Source organism: Vulpes lagopus, chromosome 2 (assembly GCF_018345385.1).
Source record: "Vulpes lagopus strain Blue_001 chromosome 2, ASM1834538v1, whole genome shotgun sequence".
Classification (NCBI taxonomy): Eukaryota; Metazoa; Chordata; class Mammalia; order Carnivora; family Canidae; genus Vulpes; species Vulpes lagopus.
Genome location: NC_054825.1, coordinates 98512673 through 98535970, shown reverse-complemented (window position 1 = coordinate 98535970; position 23298 = coordinate 98512673). Strand labels below are relative to the sequence as shown.

At 41.1% G+C, this 23298-nt stretch overlaps 1 protein-coding gene across 1 annotated transcript in view; it reads right to left on the bottom strand.

Moving 5' to 3' along the window:
- The window catches only part of MTHFD1L (methylenetetrahydrofolate dehydrogenase (NADP+ dependent) 1 like), a 188127-nt gene that overhangs the window by 94713 nt on the left and 70116 nt on the right, over positions 1–23298 (bottom strand). Inside the window, exons 18-20 of the mRNA XM_041744611.1 lie at positions 22816–22956; positions 19925–19993; positions 12263–12374 (exon numbers count right to left, since the gene is read on the bottom strand). Coding sequence (XP_041600545.1) covers positions 12263–12374; positions 19925–19993; positions 22816–22956 — 322 coding nt within the window. The remainder of the gene's footprint in view (positions 1–12262; positions 12375–19924; positions 19994–22815; positions 22957–23298) is intronic.

The following is a 23298-nucleotide window of genomic DNA, read 5'->3' as shown; positions in this document are numbered from 1 at the left end:
CAGGGAGATGTGTGCTGGAATGATATCGTGCACCTGTGAATCTGCTGGGCTGCAGGGCATCCGGCTTTCTTTCTAGTAACTACAGAGAATTTCAAACAAGGCCTTCTGGAAGGATTTCCCTAACCAAAAGGAGGGTATTTGAAGCAATCCAATTCCCTTAGATCTCTCAGATCCCCTCTGTGGATGGTCCCAGATGCCTTTGTATGAGAAGGGATACAGGCAATAGTGCTTCCCATTGGAAAAACTCAAATCAGCTCTATGAGCTTGTTTCTTTTTTTTTTTTTTAATTTTAAAAAAGATTTTAAATTTTATTTATTTATTCATGAGAGACACAGAGAGGGAGGCAGAGACGCAGGCAGAGGGAGAAGCAGGTTCCATGCAGGGGCCCGACGTGGGACTCGATCCCAGGTCTCCAGGATCAGGCTCTGGGCTGAAGGCGGTGCTCAACTGCTGAGCCACCTGGGCGTCCCATTTTTTTTTTTTTTTTTTTAAGATTTTATTTATTAGTTGACAGAGAGAGATAGAACACAAGCAGGGGGAGCAGGAGAGGGAGAATCAGGTTCCCTACTGAGCAGGGAGTCTGATGTGGGTCTCAATCCCAGGACCTTGGGATCATGACCTAAGCCAAAGGCAGATTCTTAACTGACTGAGCCACCCAGGCGCGCCCCTCAGTGAGTTTCATAGTGTACTCACACAGCTATTCTTCATTTCAAAAATGAATTAGATCTGTGAAAGTTATCTAAAAAGTAAAAATCTTTAACATCTTCAGGTGGTAATAGTAGCTGGCATCCACTGCTGAGTGTGGGTCTGAACCTCTACTTTTTCCAGTGTTACTGCACTTCATCCACAGAACAAGCCTTGTGATAGGTATTGGAGACACTGTGATTTGGGGATGTTGCATGACCGATCCAAAGAGACGTCCAGCACATGGCAGAGGACAAGTCAAACCAGGCAGCTGGATTAGTGTTTTAGTTTTCTTTGGATATTTTATCAAAAATACGCATGCACCCTTAGGTTAACTGCAGCATTATTTCCAACAGCAAAGAAAATGGAAGCAACTTATTTTGTATGAATCAACTCTTTCATAAAAAAATTTTTTTTAAACTTAGAAACAGGATTTGTTAATGGTCACCAAATTTTACAACCTGATCTTTTTCAAAGTCTTGGTGGAATTAAGTTAGAGTAATATTAAGTCACACTAATAATTTTGTGGTTCTTATTTGGCCAATAACGGTTTTTAGGTCATTTTCTGCTATATACAATAAAAAATCTGATCATCAACACACAAAATTTAGGATGGTGGGTACTTTGTGGAGGCAGACAAATGGGGTCAAAGGTGGGGGGGGCATGATTTATCATAGTTTACTATCCCAAATGCACCATGGAGAAAAACAGAAACTAGGCTTCTTTTTTATTTATTTATTTATTTATTTATTTATTTATTTATTTATTTATTTTTTAAGAAACTGGGCTTCTAATTAAAAGTTCCTCAATTACTTTACTATAAGAAAGGGGATAAATGTTTTGTACTCTTCTGCAAATCAATTCTAGAAAATTGATATCATGTACTCCTTTTTCTGCTGAGCTAGATAATAAAGACCTCAAGTGTTTGTCATCTTCAATAGAAAAGGTTCTTTCTTCCTTATTTCAAAAACACTTTTGGATTGATTTATATTTAGAGAACATATCAACAATACAAATAATAATCAAATAGATAAACTGAAAGTATTGCAAGGGACGATAGTTTTATTCGGAGGTGTCTGAGCAGCTCAATTAGTTAAGCGTCACCCTTTAGCTCAGGTCATGATCTCAGGGTCCTGGGATCAAATCCGGCACGGGGTGCCTTGCTCAGCAGAAAGTCTGCTTCTCTCTCTCCCTCTGCCCCTCCCCTCACTCGTGCTTGCCCTCTTCTCTCTTTGTCTCAAATAAATTAAAAAGAAAGAAAGAAAAATTTTTAATGAAGCAGCTTGTAAAACAGAAAAGTAAACAGGCTATAAAGTTAAACCGTTTCTTTTCAAAGGTCCACAGAACCTTTTATGACAAATGTTCAGAACTGGACAACACAGGATCAGAATAGGCAGCAGGACAGACTTTCACTTCTCCAAAAACCAGGTACCACTGCCAAGGCAAGTCCAGCATCAACAGGTGAATAGAATAGTCCCGGGAGATGATGCATGGATCTCCTTGCAGAAAGCCCTGGTCTCTGAGGGTGAAAGCAGTGCTAGAGAAATCATCTGTTTGGCTGCTCTTCCCTGGGGAGGCAGAGAAGGAGGGAGACCTTTATGTTGCCAGAACAGGTGGATTAAAAAGCAGTTCCACGCAGGGCCCACTACCTGCGTTGGCCTAGAACACGGCATAGGATAAGGAGTGCTGGGCTCCCAACTGATTTAAATCTACTGAATTTTCTTGCCCCCCCCCCTTTTTTTTAGGGCTGGGGCTAGATAGCCACCTCTGCAAGAACACCAAGGAAGAAAAAATTTCACATGTGGTGTGAATTCAGGAAAAGAGGCACCATAAATGTACACAAATTTTGAGGTAATTAAAGGCTTAAATGTAAGAGGTAGCATTTTATAAGTCATTATACATTATCTTTATGATTCCAAAAGCAGAATCAGGAAGACAAAAAGATGGAAAAGAAAAAGATAATGCACCTGTGGGAGAAGATACTTGTAACACATAATGGCAAAGTGTTCATATTCAGAATATAACCCCTAACATCTCACTCCTAAGAACAGACCCTCGAAGACTTGTGCACATATTCACAGGGACACAAGCAAGAATGTTTCCAGTAGCGTTATTTGAAACAGAACACCAAAAAGGAATCTCACTGCCCCCGGTGGAAGTGAGGTGCACAATGCACATGCTTATATTCATGCCAACAAAGACAACACTACAGGTTGGATGAGGCTGCTTTGATCATAGCTATGCGGATAAATGCAGAAATGTCAGGCTGAACAAAAATAGCATGCCTTCTGCTTTTGTGTGGCCTGCAACTTTCTTATACTATTTTTTTTTACATTTTTTAATGTTGGAAAAAAAACCAAAAGAGGAATAATATTTCATCACATATGAAAATTAGATGAAATTCAAATGCCAGAGTCCATGAATAAATTAATCTACTGGAACATGGCTCCCTTCTTGCAGTTTAGGGCTTCTCTGTGGCTGCTTCTTCACTTTAATATTTGCCCAGAGATGCTATGACACACAAAGCCTAAAATACTTGTCTTGCTCTTTATAGAAAAAGTTTGCTGATCCCTTCTGTAGTGCAAAGCAGGTAGTAAGATTTATTAATGTGTAAAATTTTAAAACATATAAAATGCTACAAAAATACCCTGCATATCTGTGGTTCTCAAATTTATGTGCTGTGGTGTCCCAAGGCTCTGCATTGAACTCGGAAGAGTCATGGGGTATTTTCAACTTTGGAGGGAAGCTCAGTAATACTTGACATCTGTTGAGCCCTGCATTTTCTACTATGTTGAGGTAGTTCATAGTTTCAACTTTATCCCTCTGCTGTCCTTTCAATGACATCATATATTTGTGAAGCCAAATTTTTGGCAGTTGCTGCAGTGAGAGCAAGAATGGTGTGAAAGCCAGTGTGGAACAGGAAATGAACTTTGAAGCGTTGACCAATCCCAAGGATCGAGAAGTTGTTCAATGTCCAGCAAGGACACACATCTTATCAATAAGTTATGGTGGCAACTTAAACATGAAATAATAGCTTTCCTTTCAATTGATATGTATTCTTTTTTTGAGACAGCTACTAAGTTGTCAAGACAAACATCCACGAACTTGTTTAAACCTAAACTACTTAATAAATAGTAGTGTTAGGTATTTCTGTTGGCCTCATGTGCCTTAGGAAGCAATTGCTGAGACAACGTATGAACAGAGAAGGTCCAAGAATCTCTACTGTCAATCTTTTGTGAATACAAAAGAATAAAAATATACAGAATAAAAGTATAAATCATGCCTGGAAATGGTAATCCCTTAATTGGGACAGTGACTTCCTCTAGAGGAATGGAAAAGGGGATGATATCAGGGAGGGATTCACAGGGACCTCAACTCTGTGTCTAATGTTTCATCTGAAAAAAAAAAAACCCTAAAGCACATGTTATGATTCTTATGATTTGTTATGTGATCCGTCATGATTTTGACACAACTGAGTGAATGATGGGAATACGGGCAGTTATAATATTAATCTGCATACTTTCCTGGATACTGTCTACTCAATATATTTCACTTTTGTTTTCATTTTTTTAAGGGCAGAAGAATAGCCCTTAAAGTAAAGCGTGACTTTACACAAAAGCATAGGCAGAGAAAGGTGGGGTGGAATAAAGATCAGCCTTGAGAGCGAGGGAGAATGAGATTAGATCTTAAGCTACATGAGAGACACCAGAACTCCCGGGACAGTGAAAACCACCTTCTCTTACTGGGCTTCCTGAACACTTGGGTTAACAAACACGATTGGTGATTAGGGGTTTCTCTGAAGGTTGGCATGTGACTGACACCTCCACAATTCTTGTCTTTGATTTAATTATGAATATAATCGCTAAAGGAAAAAAAAAAAAAGGAAGTATCCTAACAAAAATAGGGCCTTGGCTGAGATCTGTGTTTCTAAATAATGTAAACTGAGCGAGGTCTGGGAAAATTAGAGCTTAGAAAGATGGGAGACCACTTGACGTCAGAATTTTTTAAAGGGTGGGTGAAATGGTAGGAACATTTAGTTTGGTCTGGTTCTCTTCTACTGAAGTGAAAGGATATTTAAAATGGGATGGCAATAAAAATTGAAACAGACAAGCTGGTGACTGGATGAAGCTGCCAGCAGTTTCCTGAAGCCCAAGGAGCAAGATTTAAACAGTTTGCAAAAGGGCACTGGATAAGTAAAGAGAACACCAAGATGTTGTGACTCAACCAGATAACCTTTAATTAGTACCACATTAGGGAGAAACAGCATTTAAAGTAGTAAGGAGAAGAAAAGAAGGAGGAGGAGAAGGAGAAGGAAGAGGAAGAGGAGGAGGAGGAGGAGAAGAACAACAACAACAACAGCAACAACAACAACCCCCCCCCTTACGCTGGAATTAAAATTTTTTAAAATAATAATTAAAAAAGAAAGAAAGAAAGAAAACCCCAAAGTATCCCACCACTGTTGGCCTACATTATTACAGATTGGCACAATATAATTATACTGGTACAATTTTAAATTGTGGCCGTCCCCTGTACACAGGTCATCTGAAACTTGGTGTTTTTTTCATGGGAGTGGATGGGAATCAGCTAAAGAGAAATGAGAAAATCACTGTAGGCAGGGCAGCCAATGGACTACCTGTACAGGTTTCGGTACAGGTAGAGGGGTTGTACCGGGGTTGAGTCCTCTGCCACTTACTGGCTGGGTAAGTGTCCTCCTTACAGAGGACATATGCTGTAATCTCTCTGAGCTTCACCTACGACATCTGTAAAATGAGGATAATGACACCCACCCCATAGAACTGTTTCAGGCTTCGGTGAGAATGCAGATGACATCTGGTCTGGAGCAGGAGTCTGGAAGTCGGGAACCATGCAGAGAATGGCAGCATTTGTAATGAAAATATTAATGAGCCTTTGTGTCCCAACCCTACTCAGTTTGTCTTAGAACGACCATGGTTATTTATTCTGATCTGGAAACCCTAATCCTGAAATGTTCAGGGCGCAGCTCAGTGCACGGTCTAACATTTTCTACTGACACACAGTTTGCTCAGGGTAGGGACCCAGGCAGCATGGGGAGAACCCAGGGCAGGTCCATAGCACTCTCTATAGATGGCAAGAAGACTCACAGTCAATTTAGGCAATGTCTTGACCAGCATTTTGGAAGAGGGTGCTAAATGTCAAATGTGAGTGAAACACCAAAATCCACCACTGCTTCATATAGGTCACTATAAAGTAAGTATGGTGAAATGCCATACAGCATCCCTTAGGCTATGAGAAGACCCTGGATCTTGATCTTTTGTGGGTAACAGACCCCTTGGAAAAATCTAATTAGAGTTGTGGAGCCCTTCTCTTGTTTAAAAAACAAAACAAAACAAAACTATATATATATGTATATAATTCTGCATTTAATTATGGGAGGGGTGGATGGTAACCACCAGTTAAGAACTCCTAGCTTAAATCCGAACAAGTGTATGCTGAATTCCAGAGTGAAGGAAAGGTATTCATTTGAAATGGGAATGAAAACCAAGTTAAGAAAACAGAAAGCAAAATTTAAAAACCAAGGATCATGTGTAAGTTTGAAATCCTTACAAATAGTTTAAAAATGAAATAATTTATTAAAGCCTAGAAACTCAATGTTGTTTCTCTTTTCTTTCTTTTTATTTTTTAAAAAATAACACATGATTAGGATTTGATGCCAAAGAAATGTTTGCTTTTATAGCAGTGAATGGTGGTTAAGTGGATTCCCATGAGGACTGTTGGCTAGAGGAGGAATAGAAATAGCTATCATGGGGAGCACTGCATTCCCCCCCCAAATTCTAATGGACTCTTTTGGTCTAATCTGTCAGATTTGTGCATTTACAGTTGACTGGTGAACAACATGGGTTTCATAAGTGGATGAGTCTACTTATATACAGATTTTCTTTTTGATAAATACAGTATAGTACTACAAATGTATTTTCTTTCCCTTATAATTTTTAAAAAGATTTTATTTATTTATTCATGAGAGAGACAGAGAGATAGGCAGAGGGAGAAGCAGGCTTGCTGCAGAGCCTGATGTGGGACTTGATCCCAGGACCGCAGGATCATGACCTGAGCCAAAGACAGACGCTCAACCACTGAGCCTCCCAGGTGCCCCTCCCTTATGATTTTAATACTATTTTCTTTTGGGGTGGTTGGGTAAGAACAGGCGGTTGAGTGGCTGATTCTTTGATTTTGACTCAGGTCATGATCTCAGAATCCTAGGATCAAGCCCTGTGTTGGGCTCCGTGTTCACCGGGGAGTCTGCTTGAGATTCTCTTTTTCCCTCTATTCATCCCTACCCTGGGATAAATAAATAAACCTTTAAAAAACTAAAAATATTTTCTTTTATCTAGCTTGCTTTATTGTAACATTACAGTATATAATACATATAACATGTAAAATATGTGCTATTTATGTCATCAGAAGGGCTCTGATCAATTGTAAGCTATTAATAGTTAAGTTTTGGGGGAATCAAAAGTTATATGGAGATTTTTAATTGCACAGGATGGGGGTCAGTGCCCCAACCACCAACTTGCTCAAGGGTCAACTGTAATTTAATAAGTTTCACTTTATTATTAGTCTAAACAGAATATTGATTCCATTATCTTGGAATAATGTTTGCAGAGTAGACAAAATAATTCCTTCCCTGTGTGTGCTGGGATAGAAAAAAAATTAGACTGAATATACCTCACAAAACCCATAGTATGGGGAAAATTCTAAAGAGACGTCCATCATCTCATAAGGTTCTTCGTTAATCAATATGATACTTACTCTCATAAGTGCATTGTATTTACCACTGAGGTTCTGTCTATGGGCTTCTCTCTCACACCATATTATAAATTACTGGAGGCTAAGAAACATGTCTCATATCTCTGATTCCTAGCTCCTACCATATATTACTTGACATAACAACAGAAGCTCAATACATGTGTACTGAAATAAATTATTTCAAAGGACTTAAATAAATAAATATTCAGTTACTTTTTTTCCAGGATATTACATAGAACTTAAGTTGACAGATCATTTGCTCATTTTCAGTTTGACCCAGAAATGCTGTCAGATTGGTTTTTTTTCTGTAAATTAACCTTTTAAATCCTTTTACCGTTTTTCTATTGGATTACTTATCTTAAGAAAAATTAATCTATAATACTTGGTGGTTTATATATTTTCCAAATGTTAGTCATTTGTTACCTCTGCAAAGGTTTCTCCTACTCTGTCACTTGTTTTTTAAATCCTGTATCTTTTATCATACACAATTTATTCTTTAACATGACCCAAGTTATCAATCTTCTTTTGGATTTGGGCTTTTTATATCTTAAGAGACACAGACTTCAGGCAGCCCGGGTGGCTCAGAGGTTTAGTGCCGCCTTCAGCCCAGGGCGTGACCCTGGAGACACGGGATTGAGTCCCACGTCCGGCTCCCTGCATGGAGCCTGCTTCTCCCTCTGCCTGTGTCTCTGCCTCTCTCTCTGTGTCTCTCGTGAATAAATAAATAAAATATTAAAAAAAAAAAAAAAAAAGAGAGACACAGACTTCTACAAAGACTTTTCTAAGGACATAAAGTCTCTCACAGGCATCAGATAAACCCATGACTACTGCATTTAACTTCTGTGGGAGGATATTAAAATGGGGCTCTTTTGGTTTCACTTTTGTCTGAAGCCCCCAAACAGTATCAACTGCTCTCAAGTTAAAGGATGATGCTAAAGTCAGCAGCATTTGCAAAGACAATATTGAAAATAGACTATGTAACCTTTAGCCCAACAACTACCTTGAGTTTTCATAGGATTGATAGCGTTAGAAGCCAGTAACTCAAAGAAAGTTATCAGTATCACAATCCCACTGCCCACACCCCAGGGGAAAGGATGTGGAGCTGGTGAGTGAGGCTTTAAATGTATGACTAGAATTGGTGTTCCTGTCTTAGAGGGACACAGTGGTCAGTTGGGGATGAATAGAAGTCTGCAGACTGAAGCGAAACAGCCCCTACAGCAGAACAGAGACTCGGGTGAGAGATGTAACTGCACTCCTGCCAAAGGTGAGGTCACAGGTTGGAAGGCTGTGGTACCTGGAGATCAGGTATTGGCTTAGCAGTAGGACTGTCCCAAAGGGAGACTGCCCAGAGGGTTTCTGCCATGAGTGTGGGTCCTCTGCTAGAAGAGGTTGGACAGGTACCATTGAAAGTCAAAGCTTCAACTCTAGAGGGGCCAGAGGCACACTAAGTTCAAGGTGATGGAGGATAAAAGAAGCCACTTTTCCCGTCCCATCATCAGCCAAATGCAGGCCCAAAATAGGAGAGACTTAAATTTGAAAGAAATCTGGAGTTATTTTTATATAAGACTGCACCCACATTTTTTTAAATTGAGACTATTCTTATGACAGAAAGTGATTAGAGAAATTTTAAAAAGTTTTTTAGAGGAACCAGGTATTAATGGAGAGGGAGGGATCTACCATAAATTTCATCCACTGCAGCCCACAGACCAGGCTTGACCTGGCAATGGGGGTAAGGGTACTGTTTTTTGATCATGCCCCACTCTCACTGCTCAATACCTTGGCTTTGCTACCAACATTCCAATGAAGCCATGGCATTAAGGCACCACCTTTGTGAGAGTTTAACATTATACGTTTTGAGTCGTGTGTGTTGTCTACACATAGTTATGCAAGTCACTGCTGTCACCTAGTTATACATACTGAAGGATAATCTTGATATATTAAAACTAACATAAAATGAGTTATTTGCATACCATGTTCATAGCAGCATTATTCACATTAGCCAAAAGGTAAAAGCAACCCAAGCATTCCTAGACAGATGAATGGATAAACAAAATGTGGCATACATAAACTGGAGTATTATTCAGCCTTGAAAAGCCAGGAAATTTGAGCAGATGATCCAACATGGGTGAATTCTGAGGATAATATGCTAAGTGAAATAAGCCAGTCACAAGAGAGCACAATACAGATATGAGGAATAGTTACCAGGGACTGGAGGAATAGAGAATGAGGAGTTGTTTAATGGGTACAGAGTTTGAGTTCTACATTATGAAAAGAGTCCTGGTAATGGGTGGTGGCGATGGTTGCACAATAATGTGGAAGTATTTGACTACTAAATGGTACACTTAAAAATGGTTAAAATGATGCATTTTGTCACATGTATTTTACCACACTTAAAAAATAAAATCATTATCCAAAACAAAACAAACTGTGAATTACAAAGGGGAAATTTAACCTTTATTAGTCACGGATTAATGATAGGGAGAATAATAATGAGGAGTGGCTAAGAATTATCACAGAGTCCTTGCATGTGTCAGGTGCTGTTCCAGGACTTAACAAGCAGTCTGATTTAAACCTCATTTCAAACCTATGAAGCAAGCCCTACTTAAAGCCCTATTCTATAGATGAGGAAACTGAGGCTAATAGGGTTAAGTTGCCTAACGTTACACAACTTGAAAGGAGTTGAGCCAGCTACTCTGACTCTAGAGTTAGCACTCTTGACTGTCTTGCCGTGGACAGATTTCTGCCGCTGAATTCTCCACCACTTACAAATTCTTAGACTAGAAGAGGTCATAGAAAGCATTAGCAAAATCACTGACGTTTGACTGGTTGGCCATGGTTTACACAGCAATTTCTCATTTGATACTACTCATTAAAATACTGTAAGGTATTCTCTTATTATCAAAAGAGGAAATTGATAAGTGACTTGTCTCAGATCACACTACCGGGTAGAGTTATGATACCATAGCTTCTACCTCAGGGTCACAGCTGCCCATCCATACCAAATTCCTCATTTCTCCTTTTTCACATGAGAACATCTACAAGGGAGTGTCCCTTGTAGAGGCTAATGGTTTGTCCAAGGTCACACAGAAAGCTAGTAGGTTTTGCACACATCATCAACATATACCTTTAAAAATGCTTTGCCACAATAACACATATTCTATAAATATATATATGGACAAAGTGAGGATGGGTACAGAGGCAGAGAGCTCTGTCAGCACAAAATAGAGTACTTTCTACTGGAAGCTCTTTCACTTGCGTAGCTGATGCATTAGAACCACCTCTTCACGTAAGCACCCAATTTTTCAGTTCCCGCCCTTCCCAGACTCCTGGTCCATTAGCTCTACAATTATGCTGTGATCAATTGAGCAAATCCATTTAGATGGCATGTCTAGCCACTCTCATAGTGGATTTGATACCAAAGCAGTAAAGTACACAAGAACTGTATAATACAGTCCTTGAGAAGTGAACTACATAAATTCTCATCGGATTCTGACTGTATATCTATTGAGAATTCTTAAAAACAGTTTTGATAACCTGGGATGAACTTTTTAATGGCTGAGCATAAAAGTGCAGTACTAAGCTCTTTAGACCAGTAGGAACATTTCTAATAAAATAACTCACTTCTGAGTTTGATAAAAGGCTGATGATGAGTGTAAAGGAAACAACTGCTAGATTTGATGGTTGCACTAAGTGGAGATTACCTATTGGCATGTGAAAATCTGCCAGCATAGTCTGTTTGATGTCAAATGATGGTGTTACTCCAAGAATCCTTGTTCTTGGTTTGCCCTTTGTTGCCTTAAGCTCATTGGTGGGACTGGGGCTAGCACTGACAGAGCAGACTCTATGGCAGCTGCCCCCTCCTACCTGACTGGAATTTCCAATGAAAACCAAAGAGAAGCAGGTACCACAAAGGACACCTTGTCAAGTAGTACAATGTCCAAAGTCCTACCAGTTACAATTTCCAAGTCTGGTAGTTGAGAATCTCCCCTCTGTTAGTCAAAGAATCATCCTCTAATTTGAGGAAGAGCAAACTGATTTCTAGCACTGATAATGGATAACAGTTAACAAGCACTTCTTCTACTAATTATATACAGCATTTGACAGTATGCTCCATGGGGGGTGGGTGGGTGGGGTGGTGGTAGTCTGGTTTCCTCACCATGTATTCTCAGTTGAATAGCATGCCTTGTTGATAGGAGATTCTTATTAAATACTGGCAGAATGAATACATGATCTCCTTTGGTTTTCATAATAACTCTAGAAGGTTTGATATAATATCAGAATCAGGGATCCCTGGGTGGCGCAGTGGTTTGGCGCCTGCCTTTGTCCCGGGGTGCGATCCTGGAGACCCGGGATCGAATCCCACATCGGGCTCCCTGCATGGAGCCTGCTTCTCCCTCTGCCTGTGTCTCTGCCTCTCTGTCTCTCTCTGTGTGACTATCATGAATAAATAAATAAAATCTTTAAAAAAAAAAAATAATAATAATAATAACGGAATCACAATTTTCTAGATGAGAAGACAGAGGCTCAGATATTCCTTAAAATGTGTCCAAAATCACTCTAGCAGCAAGTGTCAGAGTTCATATTCAAACCCTTAGGTATCTGACATCAGAGTCTATGGTTCAAACACAACATCATTTCACTTTTACAAACCAGACCCTAGGGCTTTTGCAGAATTGAGACCATCTATGAAAGGTGGGCCTATTTCAAGTCAGAATGGATATCACTCTTGTTCAGTCATCAACTTTTAGATTTCTTCCATATTCTATATCAACTAAATTTAAAAGAAATGACTTACCTACAAATCCTTCTTCACCAACCAGTTTCAGGGCAATTTTATCAGCCAATACAGAAGAGTTGCCATGGGCAATGTTAGCAAAGGGGCCAGCATGCACAAATACAGGTGTCCCCTACAGAAATTGAAGAACAAATTAAAATCCCAAAAGACAAAGGGAAGAATGAATCAAGATGGCGAGTCCTGGTATTTCAAGACTCACCAAAGCCATTCTGCTTTTATTTAAGACTGTATATTCAATGTCCAACTTCTCTCAAAGAAAATGAAATCGCCTTGACTCTCTCAATGGGCCAAATTCCTGGTGTACTCTGCAACAGTGTCATTCTAAATGCTGAACTAGGGAGAAAAATCTCTAAGAATTTCCTACTATCATTTTGATAAAGCACTCATTAAGTGCCTCAGTATGAAGTAAATTACTTACCTCACTTCATAGTATTCTGCATTATATATCTTTTAAAAGAATAGAACTAAACCCTGATGGTCTAAGAGGCTTATTTAAATGTACTTTTTCCCTAGTCAGAAATCAATCACTTCAAGAAAAATCTAAAGAAGGATCCCTGGGTGGTTCAGTGATTTAGCGCCTACCCAAGGTGTGATTCTGGGGTCTAGGGATCAAGTCCCACATTGGGCTCTCTGCATGGGGTCTGCTTCTCCCTCTGCCTGTGTCTCTGGCCTCTCTCTTTCTGTGTGTCTCTAATGAATAAATAAAATCTTTAAAAAAAAAAAAAAAAAAAGAGAAACATCTAAAGAAAGCAAAAAAAAAAAATCAATTTAATTCATGAATTGTGTATTAATGTAGGACAACCTAAGTTCATTTTGGCTGTTTTGTGGGTTTTTTAAATTTTAATTTTTTTTATTTATTTGACAGAGAGAGAGAGAGAAAGAACATGCACATACAAACAGGGGACAAGCAGAGGGAGAAGCAGACTCACCACTGGGCAGGGAACCCAATGTGGGGCTCGATCCTAGTATGCTGGGATCATGACCTGAGCTGAAGGCAGACACTTAACCAACTGAGTCACCCAGGCACCCCTCACTTGTTTTTATATTTATAACAATAAGCTTGTTCTGATTTTTAAAAATTCTGTATAATTTATAAGTCCTTCTCATTGTTTAACTGGTTTACATGTTAAAAATCTGGTAACTATTAAGACAATAAAAGCAAAGAAAATTTTCACTCTTGGTAAAATGCTAGAGTAATTCTTACTAAAAAGAAAAACAAAACCCCACCAAACACCAAAAAAACCACTCAAACCAATCCCAATATAAGGGAATCATCAAAACTTTTAGATTTAATTCATTAAAGAAAATCTGTCAATATATTCATTTTAAATGCCATATCTAAACTTTTCCTTGATGAGTGAGAACAGACTGTAGCCCCCTCTAAATGCATTTATCCACATGCACTGAAATGTTCAGGTTTTATTCTGAGCCCAGCTGGGGCTGTTGGAGTCTGTGTCTGGGAAGCCTTGGATCCACCTGTGAAAACAGAGGCTGCCCTCTTACTGACAGGGGGTAAGGCAGGGAGTGATGTGGGAGCTGGGAGGCTGGGAGCCACGGGAAATTCCCATGAACCACGATGGGCTGCTAGCCGAACGTTTTTCAAAGACAAGAGCTGAACAAAAGCAGGAAGAAAGGCAGGGAAGGAAAAATCATCTCGGAGAATGAAAAAGAGTTTATCAAAGCCATTCTGTGTGTTCTCTATTTACTCTTCTTCCCAGAGTCCGCAGGGCAGACAATGATGGGGTCCTGATGAGGTCACTCAGATGTCTGTGGAAATAAAGCTGGCAAAATGAAATCCAGGTGCTTATGGATGTCAGTGCTTATGGGTACGGGTGCTTATGGATATATTCGTGTGTGTGTTTAGAGTTTAGATCTGTGTACCTAGCTTTAACTTCTCACTTCGGTCCAGATAAACCTTCCAAGGGCTCTGAAGAAGAGTGTTTAGAACTTCAAGTCTCCTCCACCTCCTCCCCTTGCAGCCCTGAAATGTGGCTGCCTGTGGCCAGCTAGTGGAACTGGGGACAGAGTAGTGAGGGGAAGGTCACAGGCTCTGGCCCTAAGTCTACACCCTGCCACATTTGGCGAGGTCATCAGCCTGAGAAGTACCAAACACTGGTCTCTGGAGGAGGACAGGTGACAGGGTGTGGCCAGATCAGCATAAACAAACACTTCATTAGTAAAGTTACTGAGATAACTTCAGCAGCGTTTTAATTTAAAATTAAAGGTCACACAGTAAATTACTCACTGAAGCAGGATTAGAGCCCTGGTTTTCAAACTCCACTACGGAGTCTGAATGGAAAATTTGTTGATCATTAGACATTCAAACACAGAGACACATATGCTCACAGGCTCAACTAATATTTATGGTTCTGATACAATACAAAGAGTTAAGTACTTAGTCTAAAAAACTCTATGATGGGATGTCTGGGTGGCTCAGTGGATTGAGTGGCCAACTCTTGATTTTGGCTCAAGTCACAATGCCATGCTCCCCACTGAGCATGGATCCTGCTTAAGGCTCTCTCTCGTCCTCTCCTTCTCCCTCTGCCCTTACCTCAGCTTGTACTCGTGCTCTCTCTCTAAAATAAATAAATAAAATATTAAAAAAAAACCCAACCTCTACCACTAGTCCAAAGATATAAAAATACCTATCATGAGTCTGTTACTTCATTTTATATGCAGAACACACAAAAAAGTAATGCAGGAAATGTCTTGGTTTCTCATGATGACAAGGGTATGGATAGTCTCCTTAATGGACTTTTCAAACACTTCCAAAGATTAATAATTCAATTGATTGCTTGCCAGAGCTCTAAGAGAGCTTTGTCTAAAAGAGCTTTCTCAGGATAATGAGTTTGAGCCCTACACTGGGTGTAGTGTTTACTTAAAACAAGAAACAAAAAAATCCACAAAACAAACAGCTAAATATTTTCCAAATGAGGAGCTGCGTGTGGCAACCTGCCTTGGGGAAAGAAAAAAGAGCTTTCCGTTATGCTGGAAATAGTCTATATCTGTACCATCCAATACAATAGCCACTGTCCACATGTCCACTGCACACTTAAAATGTAGCTAGTAAAAAATAATTTTTTAAATAAATAAATAGAAATGTAGCTAGCATGACTGCAGAAATAGGTTCTTAAATTGCATTTAATTTAAAGTAATTTAGAGATGCCTGGGTGGCTCAGTGGTTGAGCATCTGCTTTCAGCTCAGGGCATGATCCCGGAGTCCTGGGATAGAGTTCTGTATCTGCCTCCCTGTGAGGAGCCTGCTTCTTCCTCTGTCTATGTCTCTGCGTCTCTCTCTGCGTCTCTCATGAATAAATAAAATCTTTAAAAAAAAAAAAGGTATAATATAATGTAATTTAGATCAAAACAACCATGTGTGGCCAAAGGCTGCCATATTGGACAATACACTCTGACACACATATGGCAAATTCAGGGTGGAATGTTCAGACCTTTCTACTTCTCTCTCTTCTTGAAGTCTTCCACAGGGAAGTTCTCACTCTGGCTATGTAAGAATCACCTAGGATAGCCAGGCCCTCCCTCCCCAACATTCTGATTTACTTGGTCTGGGTGAAGCCTCGCATCAGAATCTTTCAATCTTTCCAGGAAATTCTCATGTGCAGCCAGATTTGAGGACTACCAGTCTCCTGGCAACCTGCAGCAAAGTAACCCTGGACAACCCACTATAGGAGTAACAATCATGTGTATTCAAACACGAGCACTAAAGCACCATCTGTATACTGATTGAGGATTTTTAGATTATTGGCCAATTTACTTATTTATTAAAAATTTCATTTATTCATTTTATTATTTCATTTATTTACACACATACAGAGAGAAAGAGAGAGAGAGAGAGGCAGAGACATAGGCAGAGGGAGAAGCAGGCTCCACGCAGGGAGCCTGATATGGGACTTGATCCTGGACTCCAGAATCACTCCCTGGGCTGAGGGCAGGTGCTAAACCGCTCAGCCACCCAGGGATCCCCGACTGTTGGCCAATTTAGATTCCTAGTGCCATTCATTAGCCATGTTCATCTGGAATGATTAGGACCCAGGTAGCAGAATTCATACATGCAGGTATTTTCACTAAATGCTGCATTTATTTTTTAAACAGTGCCTATTTATTAAAGTAATGACAAAATGGTCTTGTCTTTTTTTTTTTTTTTTTAAGATTTTATTTGAGAGAGAGACAGACATAGTGAGATAGAGCATGAGCAGGGAGGAGTAGGAAGAGTAGGCTCCCCTCTGAGCACGGACCTGACATGGGGCTCAATCTCAGAACTCTGGGATCATGACCTGAGCCAAAGGCAGATGCTTAATCAGCTGAGCCACACAGGCACCCAAAATGGCCTAGTCTTAAATGAAAACTTGATAGAAATGTGAGTATAACTAGAATGGTCTAGGAGCAGCCCAGCTCACTGATTCAATCCCTAAAGGAAACTACTTTTAGAATGGGTTATATCTTAAAGGTGTCAGTAATTTTTAACCTAAGGAAGATTGAAAATAAGTTTTAAAACAGTAAGCTGATGATTATCCCTAATAATGATAATATTAACATGTTCGTTTTTGAGGGGGGTGTTATGAAGAAGCAGTATCACATTTCTTTTTTTTTTTTTTTCAGTATCACATTTCTTTATAAGTTTTTTCTCATTCACTCATCTATTAAACAAATATGTATTCTTAGGAGCAACATAGTAAAACTAATAAGTATTCATTTAATTAATCAACAAACGTTTGGTGAGCACCTAATATGTGTGAGGCACTTTCTAGGAGCTGATTGTGATCTGGTGGTGAACAAGGTGGACAAGGAAGGAGGAAACTCTTGGATGATATTTCATGCCATGCAAAGAATGACAGAACAGTGACAGGACACCATGACCAGGGCTGTATTGGACTGAGTGGCCTGGGAAGGCCTCTCTAGGGCTCATATTTAAAGGACATGAGTCCAAAGGACAAGAAGGAGCCTGACAGGTGAAATCAGGAGGAGCATCCCAGGCAGTGGTGTCTGCAGAGGGTGTCCCAGACAGGGACAGAGAGGATGAGGGAAGAGGCGGGAAGGGCCAGATCCTGCAGGGTTTCCAGCCAGAATGAAGACCAGGGTAAGCCACTCAAGAGCTCTAAGCAGGAGGGCAACAGGACCTGATTCAGTTTCAGAGCTCTCGGCTGAGCAGACAAAGGATTCTGATAGAAAGAGTGGTAGCAGCAGCCACTGTGGCAGGGCAGGAGGGCACACTGGAGGCCAGGGCAATGACAGAAGTGCACAGAGTTGGAGACATGTCAGGGAGACGCATCAAGACTCTGCAGGGATGGAGATGGGCGGGGTTGGGATGGGGTGGGGAAGACGGACTCCAGCGCAATTCCTAGGATTTTGGCTAGAATTACTGACTAGCTTTGGAATCAAAGACCTATTTTATTTTTTTTTAAATTATTATTATTTATTTATGATAGTCACAGAGAGAGAGAGAGAGAGAGAGGCAGAGACACAGGCAGAGGGAGAAGCAGGCTCCATGCACCGGGAGCCCGATGTGGAATTTGATCCCGGGTCTCCAGGATCGCGCCCTGGGCCAAAGGCAGGCGCCGAACCGCTGCGCCACCCAGGGATCCCAAAGACCCTATTTTTTAACCAAGTCTGATACGCAATGGCTCTTAGTAAGTACACCCACAACTCTGAAATTCTGAGGTCAAGAGATTCAGAACAAGAGTTTGGGGGTCAGCGGGCACCTAGGTGACTCCATTGGTTGTGTCTGCCTTCAGCATGGGTCATGATCCCAGGGTCCCAGGATCAAGCCCCACATCGGGCTCCCTGCTCAGCAGGAGCCTGCCTCTCCTTCTCCCTCTGCCTTCCACTCTCCTTGCTTGTACTCTCTGTCTCTGTCAAATAAATAAGTAAAGTCTTAAAAAAAAAAAAAGTCTTGGGGTCAGCATGTGGCTGGTGGGAGGGCAAAGTACAGCTGGAGAAGTGAGGGCTCAGACCTTCTAAAATTTAGAAGCTGAGCTAAGGCCAGGGTAGCAAAGGAGATGGAATGGAAGATAGTGGGAGGCCCGGGGCCACAAGGTGTCACAGAAGCCAAAAGAACCAAGTGCTCCAGAAGGAAGAAACATCAGCTGGATTCGGACCTTACAAAGAGGCCACATAGATGAGGACAGAGAAACGAAGACTTGGCCACACGGAGGAACAGGTGACCTTGAGGGGAGCATCCAGGAGAGGTGGAAGCTCAGGTCAGGCTAAAGTTATTGAGAGGTAGGTAACAAAGCAGAGACCCCAGTCACAGACGTTAATATCTGATTGTGACAGAAATCAGAGAAATGCAGCAGTAGCTGAGTGGGGACACTGGAGACTGTTTTGTTTCAAGACGGCCTATATCAGAGCATGCTTGCACACTGATGGGATGGCAGGAGGGAGGAAGGAGCTCACGTGGCAGGAAGGAGGGACAGGCCCAACTATAAGGTGCCTGTGCTCTCCCCCCCCTGGCTCAGCACCGCACCCTCACTTCCAACCTTTCAGTTCTGGCAGGTTCCACCATTTCGGTCATGTTGCCTTGCATCTGGATTCTTGCTCTCTGCTGGAGCCCTTCTGATTGCAGAACACATTCCTGCCCACAGGCCTTTGCACTCAAAGTTACCCTTGCCCAGAGAGCTCTTCTAACAAGCAGCCCATTCTCCTGGTTTGTTCACATCTCTGGTCATCAGCTACCCAGACACACCCACGTCTCTCTCTTATTTTTCTAACTCAGTCCTTGCCACCAGCTGACATGCTAGGTACGGACTCATTTCTCTATCATCTATCTCCTCTACTAAAGGACAGGCTCCAGGAGGGCAGGGCTTTGTTGTCCTGAGCTCCTACCACAAGCCCTGCCCATGTCATGGGTTAAATGAATATTGAATCTTCACAATAACCCTGCTAAGGGACGCCTGGGTGGCTTAGTGGTTGAGCGTCTGCCTTTGGCTCAGGGTGTGATCCCTACAGGGAGCTGGCTTCTCTCTCTGCCTATGTCTATGTTTTTCTGTCTCTCATGAATAAAAAAAAATCTTAAAAAAAAAAAAAAAAACCCCAAAACCCTGCTAAGTTAGTTTTTGTTACTATCATCATTTAACATAGGGGAAAACAGAGGCTGAGATCAGTAAACATCTGCCCAAGGTCAGTTTGTAAAAGGCAGAGGGTACTCAAACTGAGCTTTCTATTGGTTGAATGAATAAATGGACGGAGATTCCGCTCATCTTCCTCCAACATACCTGTCCTCTGGGCAAGAGCAGGGTAAATCTTATGAAAGGGGCGGGGCACAGCATACTTTCCTGGGAAGCATTTCTCAGCATATACTCTGTTTTGCTTGGGAGAAACAAACCCAAAAACCCTAAACCTAATGATTATGAGAAGCTAAGTGCAAAAAAGGCAAAATTGAAAATGTCATGTAAACATGATTCTACAACTTACTGAGATATTACATATGGAGCTTTTATGTTTCTACTCTGGTCAATTAGTACAGCCTTTCCCAAGAAAAGAATCTACAGATACACTTTCAACTTTTTTTTTGGATGACGAAGGACTTATCCTGATGCTCCTTGTGGGCTCACTTTGGCTGGAAATGCTCATGTTGTATGGGGACATGCAAGCAATCCAATGAATGCAAACTCTGTTAACAATTTCTATAAATTGAAAATTACTTACTTCTAGGGTCTGCATCAGATTTGGTTTTATTGCATCTTTCATCAAAACTGTCAAGGCACCTGTGACCCCCTAAAGGAGAGAGAGAGAAAAAAAAAGCTTGCTTTAGATTATTGACAAAAGATTGTCTGAGGCAAGGTGAGTCTCAGGGTGTTTTCTCACCAGCCTGCTTGTACGTGGGCATTCCCATAGGCTGTTCTCACCTCTGAGCTGCAGGGAACACAGAGTGGCTGGCTGTATCTTTCTCTCCCCTACCTGGATGGATGTCAACCATTCTAAGATGTAAAGTGATGAGGAAGTGGCCAGTCCTTGCCTTTTTAAAAAAAAAAACAAACACCTCCCTTGGTGGTGTTTAAGAGGCTTGCCATAAAGCAGATCTTACAGTGTCTTCTGGAAATTATGCACACTATTTTTTCATTACCAGAGATTATATTATTGCCTGAAGAAATCAGATAAAGTAAGAAAATAAGGCTATTTACTGAGTGGGAAATGGAGAGGGATAAAGGGAAATGTCTAAAAGCAACCATTTTTTCTAAAAGCAACGAAGAAATCACTGATTTCCCAATGCCTTGTCCCAATAAGATGTAGAAGGTGCTCAGAAAACTGCTACATTTGAAAAGCTTCTCATTTTCCATCTCTCATGCTGCTGGTCTGCCAGGAATGGAGCTGATGCCACCTGCACATAAAATGCAGCTGCCTCGACCCAATTCTACAAAGCTCTGGGTGGAGCTCCCACTGCATCCCTGTTCCCCATTCCTGGAAAAGACAGATGGGAGAAGGAAGACACGGGGTAGAAATCTGAGAGCTATTGGAAAAAGTGTGCCAAAGGAGGCCACAAAGGAAGCTTTAAAAAACAAAACCACTTTTTTGAAAGACACTGGACAAGTGCCTTCAAAACACCGTGATGATAAGGCAACAGGATGAATAAATGCCGTGTGAACACTGCCTTGAAAAGATCAACATGGTGTGTGACAGATCTCAACACATCAGGTGGCAGGATCTTGAGGATACAGGCTTACGGGAAAATCCAATTTATTTTCTGTTTCACTGTACAAAATATACATTATCAGAAATGCCACCTACCTATTATAAATAATAGTAAGATGTTTTACTGTGAAAGCTGTTGGCCAGGAAGGGCTCAGAGAAATTAGTTCTCTTTTCTTTACACAAAGCAGGTAGAAAAGTAGTAGTCTGCTGAGCTTTCTGTATGCTGTGCTTGCTTATGCTTCCATCAAATAAACCTGGCTCAAGAAACTAGAGGAGGAAGGAAGATGGACATTTCTGTCGGACTGTCTCAGGTAGCATACATCTGATTATTTTCCTCTGATACCTCTTAATCCTGTGTGGCTCCTAACACACTGACCATCCTCGAGCCCATGCAAAGAGTCATGGCTACTCGAAACTCTGCCACCTGTTCCATATCCCGAGTTTTGGGGAAAAGAGTTTGGACATATTCTTCCTGCGGATGCCAGCATCGATCATCTTATGAGAAACTTTTAGAAGCCATCTACTTGAATTCTCACGGCAATGCATAAACCCTTTAGGCCAGATCAGAGTATACAAGAAATTATAAAGCAGTGACATGAAAAGACAGAAGCTCCTAAAATCCTCCCTCAATTTTGCATGACAATTGATATTTCCAGCTAGATGAAACAGTCTGAAGAAGTTAGGCACTTCTTATAAATAACACAAAAGATGACTAAAGAGAATAAATTATGGGGTTTATTTTCTGATCTGATATTTTTATCACACGCATAAAAAAATAAATGCAGGGAAATAACATTTGTAGATTAAGGTTTGAACTATTTCTGATACATATTTATTGATATCCAAGAGACTATAGGGAAACCAACCATAATACGTTGGTTTACATAGAAATGTTGCAGTGTGGATAATTTTAAAAAAAAACAGTACCTTCACAGCAACCTGGATTAACCTTTATGCTAAGCATCCTAAGGGCTGCTGATAAAAAAATATATATATTTAATTTAGTTGACAAGACCTATGGGACAAGTCGGTCAGATTCATCTCTTCAAAAGCAGCCAAAAAGTAATCAAGACACTCTGGCAGAGGATTCCAATTACATCCTAAGTCCTTGGAATTAACAATATATTAATTTGCCTTTTTCAACTGTCAGTGTACGTTTTCCCTGCCATCACGGTATGTGACCAATATTTGGGAAAGTCGCTTAAGCTTAGATAGAGTACTCAACGGCTTTTCCAATGCCTACGTCCTACCTACACACTGAGAAACATGTACAAGCACATCAAACAGCTATGCCACCAATAGCAAAGGTGGTAATTATGAAGAAGAAAAAGGGTGAGCATGCCAAATGAGAATGAACCCTACAAGAGGCAGTGATGCTCCAGGATACTGAGAAAGCTGAGAGAAAGCATCTGTGCACTCAAAAGAGTGCTAGATGAGTAAGAGGGATTAAAGTGAAGATCTAGTGTGATAATGTGACACCCAACTATAAAGCGCAGAATTAAACAAGCCAGGGCCAATTTTTACTTTACCTTCCCTTTCACAAAGGTGGAGTCACTTACTTCTTATTCTTTTGAAAGGCCATTTGCCCTCAATTTAAAGCAAGCATAGCTCGCTCTTTGTGAAAAAATCATGAGCGAACGGGAGGTGGCCCCACCCAGGGGAGAGAGCAGAGATCAGCCAAGAGTCCTGAAAAGCTTATGAAATAAATGTCACAAGCTTTGGTCGCAGCCCGAGACAAGCACAGTACGGATGCCATAAGACAAACAGGCCATGAGGGACAAATGTGTGTGCAGGCATTGTCTGGGATTTCTATGAGACATGCTGGTAAGAAGAAAACCTTCATTCTCCGGGACGCAGAACAAAGACAAGGGCGAGCTCTCTCGAGCTCCAGAGATAGACATGCTCACCAAATCTTCTGCTGTCACAGGCTGTCCATCTTTGTCACTGGCCACTACCATTCTCCCCAATCGCTCCTTCATGTCTGCGAGGCTATCAGTCAAGGCGAGCACTGCCATGATCTCGCTGGCCACCGCGATGTCAAACTGGGCCTGAAAGCAAAAAGCAGAAATACTGGCTCTTGAGAGTGCTGTCTGGATGGCCATTTGCACAGGGAGCCCTATTTCCCATAGGCCTGGGGGTTTACCCGCAATGGGACAGTCTCACATTCACAGGCATTTGGAGTGCTATAAACACGCATAGTCTTGTGCTTGGTGCTCTCTAATGGCAGGCTCTCTATGGGGGCCACACTTTTCTTTTCTTTCTTTTTTTTTAAAGATTTTATTCATTTATGAGAGACCCCGAGAGACAGGCAGAAACAGGCAGAGGGAAAAGCAAGCTCCCTGCAGGGAGCCTGATCCAGGACTCCATTCCAGGACCCTGAGATCATACCC